The following is a 10,430-nucleotide window of genomic DNA, read 5'->3' as shown; positions in this document are numbered from 1 at the left end:
ACCCGTAATTACAACTGTCACCATAAGCATTGCCTATGGTGAGCCACCTAGTATCACCAACTGTTGTTCCATCGAGAGGCAAATGAATTGCTACTCCTGGTACATAATCTGATGCAATCTCACCCTTCCCTCATAAATTAGGAGAGAAGTGACAATTGCGTTTGTCTGCTATATAGGGCAGGTTTGTTTTCACCTTCAGAGCTCTGCATGGACATCAGTTCTCAATGAATAAACTATATGATAAAAGCCAATTAACCCTTGTTATCATTGTTGCCTATTTCTACAAGGAAGGCCAGAATTCCTGCCCTCTTTACACTGAAAGGCAAAAGAGACTGAGTTCAACAGGGCCAGACATTCACCCGAGGGCACTAAAGGCTTGGGCCTGTATTACTTGTGTGACTTTTTCTGTTCACTCCAGCTGTAGAAGAAGTGAAAGTGTTTTAACATTAGCCACACAGATGCTTTTGCAAACTTCCCCAAGGAGCCTAAGCACCTCTTCAGGGGTTGCATACCTTTTATGACTGTCACTAAGGGATTTGCCAAAGACCACACACCAGGTTGTTAGCAAGAAGGAGTGAGAACCCAACCATTTCCAAATCTTCACCTCTCAGCGCAGTAGATTTCCCAAGGTTCTTTTCAAAGAAGACAAACATTTCTAGCCGAATTTTAAAAATCAACTCCTGATTTAATTATGGATCAAAGTAATTCATCTACAGGATGACAAAAACTGCTACCTAAAAATCTCACTGAAATTCAGGCTACTTGGTAAAAGACACAAAACAGTCAGGAAGTATTTTTTCACTTAGGTACAATGTGTAAAAAGGAAAAATAAAATGCAGAATGATCAGCCTATTTTACTGAATTGAATATTACCCACAATCAGATGTATCTGACATCAAGCTGGCTAGACTGCTTTTGCTTGCCTTCCTAAACAAAGCCAGCTGACACAGGAGGATGGAAGTCAAGCAGCCTTGCTGTATGGAGCCTGTACTCAAAATATAATTTGCTCAGAGGTGGAAAGACTTGGGGCAAGGTGAAGACTTCTCAATACTCCTAAGAGGGGAGGAGGAATTTGGCACATTCATGCATGGAAAACAAGACCTGATTTAGTAAACTTGCATTTCCAAAGTAGCATACAAGCTTCCTCATCAAAGTGGTAAAAGAGTAAGAGGCAATATTTTTACATGGAAAAATATGTACTTAAAACAATGTAGCTTAAAACAATGAGTAGGAATAAATTTATCATTTTCACAGTGAAGGAAAGTTACCTTATTGTCCTCAGGCATCTTTGTTCCAGATCCCATGTTGTTCAATGTAACTAAAAAATCACCTTGAAAAATGAGTTAATTTGGAGATATTCAGTATGGAAATGCTGATGATACTATGCTACTGTGAGCAGCAAAGATGAGTTGTGAGAAGAGGTGGAAGAGAGGCTCATGGTCACCAGGGAATGCATGCTGAAACAGATGACATAAATGCAAAATTATGCATTCAGAAAACAGTTCTGCCTTCACAGACCTTATGATGAACTCTTAGCTGGATATTATAAATGAGAAATGAGATCTAGAGTTGTTATTATTACAGAAATATTAATTTCAAGAAATCATCTGTAATAAAGCAAATCCAATGCTAAAGTTTATTACAAATAGAACAGAGAATAAACCAGACAACATCATTATGACAACTGTTAAAGTCACAATTTCGCTGTATCTTGAGTACCAGACACAAATCTGGTTCTATCTCAGTAAAAACAGTGCAGACCTGGAAAAGAAGTAGATTAGCATGACAAGGCCAATTAAAAACATGAGACAGCTTCTTTACTAGATACTAGGGGTTCTCTCTGGAAGAAAGAAGGTGGGGGAAGGCTGCCAAATATGTAAAATCACAAGGGACATGGAAATAGTATGAATAGGGAATGGCTGTTCACTGTTTCTCTAACACAAAAACTAGATGATAGCAAATTAATAGAGGTGTTTCACAGCAAATTAAAGGAAATATTTCTCCACTCAATGCACCATTAACTGCCTAAGTCCTCGTGGCAGGAACAACTAGATACTAAAAGTTTAAACATATTAAAAACAGGTGATGAAAAAATGCTGCCAAATACAAAGAAAGCACCTAAGTAAAAAATTCCTGGGAGACCACTGTGGAGGAAGGTTACTAGTGCTGGCCTGACTTTATACCCTTTCTCAGGCATCTCCTACTGGTTGTTGCCAAAAACAGTCCTTGGGCTTGTTGGACCTTTGGTCTAGCACAGTATGGTAGTCTTAGAACAGAAATGGTTCAAAACCACTGATAGATCAGGAGATCTTGCATTTCACTCAGTGCACTAAACCTCAGTGATGACAACAGGAAAAAGAGCAGTTGAGTATCTCAAGCACCAGACAGCAGCACATGGGAGATGGTGAAGGGGCAGGGGGTGACAGTCCTCTAGTCTTTCCTCCCACTGGATAAGTGCAGGGGAGAGATTCCACACTCATTGGCTATCTTGGGATTGACTAAAGGTCAAAAAAGAGCACTTCAGAGGTTTCTTGAAGTGACTTGGTAAATTTGGCTTCGAGGAATGCTACTGAGCTCTCTGCAAGGGGTTAGGTTTGGTATACTGAAACTAGAAGAAGCTTAGGTCTGCAGGTGATGAAGGTTTAATATGGCAGTGCCTGAAGGAAAAACGGGTATTGAAATGCCTCCTTCTACCCAAAATTAAAATTTCCTTTTCTTCAGCTAGGCTGCCCTATCATGACATCTGTACACACAAACAAACATTAAAAGGGAAGACAGCATAACAACATTAAACACAAAGTAGAGTAGGCAGGTGGAAGCCTTAGGAGCTACATCCACCCTTCCTGAGCTGACTGGTCCTAGGAGTAGCTTAAAACCCACCATGCTGCTGAGATTCATTACTGAATTTAGGCTGCTTAGAGATGACTGCTATCTTCTTGAGCAGGTTTATACAAGTGCTGATCTGGCTTTTTTGCTCACCAATTGGTCATGTGACAGATACACCAAATACAGGCAGATGTTGGGGTCACAAATATAACTTCAGGTCTGACTCTCCTGTCTCTCTAGGGTCTATAATATCTGTGCACCCCAAATTTTCCTCCTAATCCCTCTGTTTCTCCCCTCCCTGCAGGGGTCAATCCTTCAGTCTTTGTGTTCAGTCCCAGGGCAGTTCAGAAGTACACAAAGCAGAGGCTTGGCAGTCTGGCCTCAACCAACCCGGATGGTACTCCTGCACTACAGAGCAATCAGAGGTCTAACAGAAGAAGGAAAAATAGTATTTTAAGGAAGGGGTGAGGGACCTTACACTGAAAAGTCAAATTTTGACTCTGTAAGGTGGTTTCTGAATATTTGTCAGGTTTTGCCTCACAAGAAAGGACAGAGGAGTGACTACAAACAACACAGGAAACCTTCCCCACTGTCTGGGATACTGTACAATGTCACAAGGCTTTCACATTGCAATTTGTGAAGCTGTACCTCCAGGGAAACTGAACTGTACATTTCTTTTTAATGTATGCTGAAAATAGCAAGTACTAGCAGTAGCTATTCCACAGTTGTATAAAGTTAGCCATGTACCCTTCCCTTCAATGTAGCCACAGTCACTAGCTGCAATTCAATGGGCTATGAGTAAGGAGGAAACAATCTCCACAACACTAGCCAGAGATATTTCTTGAATGTGAACCTACTTTACCAATTAATATATTTAACATACAAATACCAGACTGCTTGCAGCCTCAGAAAAAAATATAAGGGATTTAAATTTTGAAACTTCTTTGCAGGATTTTGCACCTGAAGCCTGCAGTGTTTGAAAACATGATCAAGCTGTGCCTTGCAGCAGACTACAGTCTGGTAACCCCGAGAGGAGAGGCTGTTAAAATAAGCATCTACATCATTTTTCACAGTACACAGTGCCACAATGCATCTGCTTAAAAACAAATACATGTTTGCAGTGAAACATTTCAACAAATCACAGAACTCAGCAGCAAAGTAGTTAAACATTTATGATTTGATTTTATCTCAGCTTGGAATGTCGCTGGAGTGTCCCACTTCTAACAACTGTTTGCTAAGTTAAGGCTTTAGTGTTTACACAGTGCTGAATGAAGCAGCCTGGTCACCAGATGTGAATGCTTCCTTAGACTAGAGCTTTCAATCAGATCACGGTCCTAATGGTCCCTGCTCCAACCTTCTTCCTCAGGACGTCCACCAGCCTTTCCAACCTGAGAGGGGGCAGGGGAGAGGGAGAGGAGAGAAAAAAAAAGGAAGCTAACGTTAGGAATGTTCTGGCTGAAAGAGACAGTGTTTGCACTGAACCAAGCTGTCCTGGTAGTGGTCATGCTTGGAAACAAAGCACTACTGTAAAAGACAGACATTAAGGGAAAATGCAGACAACTTACGGAAAACTTTTAACCCACAGCCCAACCCATTTGCAGTCAGCAATATATGTCAACTTACTTTTCTTTTGTGGTATATGTATTATCTGAGGTCCCTGAAAAGCACCAACACAAACCCCTGTGCAGCAACCCTGTGGCACATGTACACTTCGGTGTATGCAGGACATTCAGTTCCTGCACTCTGTAAAATTTGAGTCGTCCATGGCTCTTGTCAAACATAACACTTAGCTCTTGTTACCTCTTAAAAAATACCCTGCTTGTTATCCAACAGATACTTTTATTATCCAGTTTATAAATTTATGCCTAAACCTCAAGTGTTTTATGTAAAAAACTTTAAAGAAATGCTCAACAAGGGAAGCTTCTGAGGATGTGGATGATGATATTTTGAAGGTGGTCCATATGGTTACTATGTTAACACAACCAGTTAATAAGAAGGACAGAGAGCCACATAATCTTCTCTTAGTTTTAAGGCACAGGATATAATTATGTCCAGCCCCTCACTGGCTTAATTTGTTCTTTCCTTCTGTTAAACTATGTAGGCAAATGCAAAGGGCTAAATCTGTTCAGCATTGTCCATTTACACACATTTATCTTCAGCACTCCAGTAACCATGCATTCAAATTAATTCATCAATTTATCTGTATTTTATAGAAGCTCTCTCACACATTAACCAACTATAAAAAAGCTGACACTGTGTGCAGTAGAACACTTTTAAAGCCATGTCCAGCATATTATAGACATGACTTCCATAACAGATTAAAAGAGTTGTAGATTCAAGTGGCCACATTCACTGTTGCAAAGCTGACCATTTTTCCTTATCTGAAAAGACAGTTATGCTTCTTTTTTTTTTTTTTTGTATCTGTATTATACAACTTGAGGAATGCAGATTGGAAATAAAAATAGCACAGCTTTATCAAAAATGCAAAATTAATTTTATCTCTTTGGTGCATTAGCAATGTCAGTGCAGGAAAACTAGTTAACACGTCTTGGATTTATTGCCAGAAGCCATGACTAACACACACGGTACGTATTGAAACACTCTTGTTTTCCAGGAACCACCAAGCACCACGAAGCTACACCTTTCATTGTACTCACCAGGTGACTTAATTCCTGAAACAAGATTAAGAATTCACCACCCTAATGTAATTATCAGACACCAGGAAATGTATGTGGAAAGTTCATCTGGTTCTAGCTGTTCCACATGGACTCTAAAGAAGTGAAAGCACAGGTGAAAAACTACTGCTTAGCACCTCCTCTCCCATCAGTTTTCCATGTATTATTGCTTTTCCTTTTAAACCAACTAGTGCATTTTTCCTGGTTTTGTAACATACATCTACTGCACTCCTTCACCTGGCAGTACCCAGACAGTCATAACTCAGTGCAGGTAGTCCACAAAAGTATAAAGTCAGGGCTTCACAAGTTATTTGCTCCTGAAAGTTTTCTCACAGCAGATAAATAAATTTTTTTCTGGGTACGAAGGGTTTTAACTCAGTTATTGATAGGTCATAGTTTCCTCAGCCTCTCTTACTGAGAAATTTCCCTATTAAATCAGTGCCATTTCAGAAAGCAATGGCAGATCAGTCCTCACTTTTAACAGCATGTATGTTCAGAAGCACTGCAGCTTCCTCAGCCACTTTCACTGTCACTGGAGGTCTCTTTCTCACACTAGCATCCACTCTAGTGTGCTTCAGAGACATAAAGCACAGGAGAAACGTTTCAAACTGTCAGGACAAACAGGAGGTTTGGGCTGCAAATTGTTTTCTGGAAGACAGCAGAAAAACAGTAACATCAGAGGTCTTATTTAACTCACCATTCAGTTAAAAAGATATACTGCATGGCTTACACAGGTGAGGGAGAAATTACTTCAATAATTGAGGCTTCATTTGGGGAGACACTGGTTGGAGGTCATTGCTTACACACTGTCCTGCAATTGGGCTTAGATGTGCACCACTCTGTGACCAAGCAATGACACTGCACACCAGAGCAGACAAGTTAAGGAAGAGCTGCCCATGTTTGGAGAGAAATACCACTGGGATGAAAGTAGCTGTCTTCTGTTTAACCTTGAAACTGTCAGGCTTCATTGAAAATAATGAGGCTTAACCATCATAGCTTCTGCTTTTCGAATGAATGATGACTGAAATAATCAAAATGAGGCAGCCCACACCAAACATAAACCATGCAGGGTTTATTTGCCTTTTGTTTCAGTCATGTGTGGATTTGCAAATTTATTTATTCTTTATTAGAAGAAAGGAAAAAAAAAAAAGCAGCAGGGGATTAAGAAACCATACCTTTGAAAGAGATTTAAACAATAATGTAAAAGAGAAACTGTAACAGCTATTTATAAGATAAAATAACAGAGGGCAAAATTCACCTCTACACAGACACAAGACCCAATATACCACTGAAATCCCACTTAAGCCTACAAAATAAAGCTATGGGCTGAATCAGTGGTTAATAACTCTTGATACAGGCCTCAGGGGGCTTTTCGGAACGATAATCCTGGACTCTTTGTTCACCAAGGGCCCAACTCTGCCATGCTGACTCACACTAAGCACCATTTTTCTTTGTGAGTAATAAAAGGCAGCTAACAAGGCCATTTGTGTCAATGAGGTGCTACCTGCGAGGGGTGAGGGTGGCAGAATCACCCCTTGTCCATAAGGCTCAGCCCGGTGGGATGCTGCAGGCAGCTCCTTTTAAGGGCTGAGCATTTTAATCTGTGGTGAACTGAAGGAATAGTCCTATGCCTCAAGATCAAAGCTAACTGCCAGTATAATCTCACTATATTTTACTTAACTGAAAGCAAATACTATGTTTGACTGTATGCTAAGACACTGATTTAACAAATGACATTTGTCATTTTGCTTGTGAAGGAACAGTCCTCATAGTATGAATTACATGCACAGTATGACACTGTCTTCTCCTGAGATTTAAGATACTCACTGAATTTGCATTTCATGAAGCAACCAAGTAAGTCCTTCAGGAAGAAATTATTGCAGTTGGTGTTTTAGGTCAGACAGAAGAATGATATGGCAGGCAACTAAGCTGCAGTCCTGAAGGTCCAAATGTGCAAGGACAGACATGCATTTAGAAATGCTGAACAAAGCCTCTTAAGGTCTCACTCCTCATTCTCACAGGTTTCAACCTTTTGCTTAGAGATTTTGGAAAATCCTAGTAGGTGACCTTTGCTATTTCTTCATACTTACATAATTCTAAATATCTGTCCCTTAACAAATAACTCCTCTTTGCAAATGCCTCTTCAGCATTCTCTGCACAATTATTGTATGTGTGCTTACAAATGAGTATATATAATGGCATATAAAATATAGGAACAAACTACATACTCAGAGGGAGAGGTACACCTTTAATTCTATTTATACTGATTTGCATGTAGCTGAAGTAAAAATGTCTTGCGTTTTTTGGAATAGGCGTAAGTTGCATCCATGAAAAGTACAAAGATGAAGAAACAAATATTCTTTATCTGCCTTCTTCTTTAATGCTCATCTCAGTGCTCCCAAGAAATGGAAAAACAAAAAAACCCCAAAAGTCAGGATAGGACATCTGGTTCATCATTACTTTGAAGTTAGCAAAAGATGCATCATTGTGAAGAGTTCTGAACTGCAGTGGCTTCATTCTTCCTCAATACAAACTTGGAATTAACCAGGTGAATCTATGTTTCAATACAGAAATGATATGGAGGTTTGAGAGGTTTGTTGCTATGATAGTACCAGCTTGAATATGTACTTTTAAAAAGTGTTGCTAAGCTGTGAGAGGTTCTCATCTTCAGAGGAATGCTACCTAAACAAGGAAGTTGCTAGGTTTGTCTTCCCCAAGATGAATTCTCAACCATTCTCAGCTCCTCTTCCAGTTATTTCAGATTGTGCTATTACCTCTGCATACATCTCACAAAATGCCTGTATGGAGTGTATGCTGTTATATGGAGTGTTCTTGTGTAGCTCCTGAAATGTCTGACAACTTGCTTTAAGTTTTAGCAAAGCCTTACAGAACATGACCCAATCTTGAGTACAAATATGTCTATTTTTAGAATCAGTCTCCAAAAAGCAGACTTAATATCCTTACTGACAGAGAAGCTTGCTCTGGGGGCCCAGAAGCTGGATATATAGTTGCAAAAATGTTATGTACTCGTTCCTAGTGCTGTTTTCTATGCACATTTTTGGCTTGCTCTCTTCTTTCACACATTCTGCTGAAGAAATCTATCTCTAAACTGTCACTTAGGATGAGTAAAAACTCTGCAACTGTGTAAATCCACATAGATCAGTACATCCTCCAACACTGCTCCATCTCTGGCCAAAGGAGCTCACCCCAAAGGAGAGCAGTGGCCTCTATCCACAAGTTCTGAACATCATGGTTCCACCATCACAGAGTGACCTTCCAGAGCATCATGCCTCAGAAACAGCCAAAATGGATACCCAGCTGAAAGAAAAGGTTATCCATAAAGTAGCCTATGTCCTAATCTGCAAAGCAATATAGAGACTAGCCGAAAACAATAGCTTCTACTTGCAGATGGAGGAGTTAAGCGATAAAAACAAAACCCTCCTGGGTTTTGAAATGCTATATAAAGGCTTATAAACCTAAACTATAACCCTTGGTTATCTTTCCAGTAGATAAGATTAGGCTCAGGCTATGAAGATGGCCTTACTTGCATGATTTCTGACTTCTTGTGGAATGTGTTTTGCTAACACTAATTCCCTTTAGAAAGCAAGCATCTGAAAATACATTAGGTAAATAAAATGCATTGGACAAAAGCATTACAAGCAGTTCAGCAGTAGAGTGCAGTGAATAACCGACTGCTCAGTGAGTGGTCATACAAATATATTCACTTAATTTCATCTCAGAATAAAAAAAATCCTATCCTTTTCCTCTCCTTCAGTCTTCCTCTTGGATGTATTTAATCAAATCCTAAGTGGAGTAGTTGTTTTCAGGTGTTTCCTGTAAAAGTCAAGGAAACTACAGACACAGAGAAGAGAGGCTGCTGTGACACTAGTCTCATCTAGAAATCAGTCTCTTGAACAGGATCATTTACTCCAGAGGCTGGAGGAAACTAGTTGAGCTCTATTACTTGTATGGGGGAACTGGACTCCAGCTACTTCCCTCTCAAGGGAGCAGCACTGCATTAATGTGGGGTGTCAGAATGGCTTGTTCTCAATTTCAAATATTGAGGCTGCTCCAACTGAATAAAATGCTTCAATATCCACTGGATCAAAGCCTGAAATGTGAGCAGTGAGTGGCCTATCTACATGCTACAGAGATATTGCCTTCTTATCTCTAGGGGGTTCAGTGCTTTTTTAATTATTTGTAATTCTTCAGTTTGGGTATTATTTTTACCACCTCAAAAGGCTGCCTTTTGAACAATAATACTTTTTGACTGACTCATTGAAAACAATGTCAGTTGCATTTAATGGTCATACACCAGTCTGTAACAATTCTTTCATAAATCATCATAGTGGTAAAGACCACATATGGTTCAGATGCACCAGGATGCCTCTCTCTGCTCAACAAAGTTCCCTCTGCACCTTTTGGATCAGAGACTGGTGGTCTTTCTAAATGGCAGGCTGGAGTTCAGCAGTGGTTTTGAACCTGACGCAGGAATTACTGAGTAAAATTCCGTGGCCTCTGTTAGACAGGTGGCTGGACTAACGAGTATTAATGGTTCTTTCTGGTCTTAAAACACAAGTCTTAGAGCCTGATTTAGCTGCATCAGCAAGCTCTAAACCGTGGTAGACCACAGTGTTGAATCTAATCACTCCAGGCACCACTGCCAGTTCCTGCCTGCCCAACACTGTTTGTAATGTCACTCCAAAAAGTATGTTCCATTAAACTTACAGGCCTTAAATTTGGCAGGGCAAACCATTCTGCCTCTGAAAAGCACTGTCACAAAACAAGCATTCCTATTAAATCTCTTTCAGTGTCTTCTCAACCCGAAAGTGTTAATTCTGTATATGATTAAACTTAGAAGTAAATACAGCCAGTTGGGCTCCTGACAGCAGACATATTTCAAAATAAACCTGGCTTACACAGGCCTTG

General features: G+C 39.9%; 1 protein-coding gene across 1 annotated transcript in view; it reads right to left on the bottom strand.

Moving 5' to 3' along the window:
• Window positions 1–3,676: 3,676 nt before the first annotated feature.
• Window positions 3,677–10,430, bottom strand: part of MIPOL1 (mirror-image polydactyly 1) — a 165,161-nt gene continuing 158,407 nt past the window's right edge. The window contains exon 13 of the mRNA XM_009993941.1: window positions 3,677–4,214. Coding sequence (XP_009992243.1) covers window positions 4,148–4,214 — 67 coding nt within the window. The 3' untranslated portion in view covers window positions 3,677–4,147. The remainder of the gene's footprint in view (window positions 4,215–10,430) is intronic.

Source organism: Chaetura pelagica, unplaced genomic scaffold, assembly GCF_000747805.2.
Source record: "Chaetura pelagica isolate M959 unplaced genomic scaffold, ChaPel_1.0 scaffold11, whole genome shotgun sequence".
NCBI lineage: Eukaryota > Metazoa > Chordata > Aves > Apodiformes > Apodidae > Chaetura > Chaetura pelagica.
Note: the sequence above shows the minus strand (reverse complement) of the source record. Positions and strands in the feature narration are given on the sequence as shown.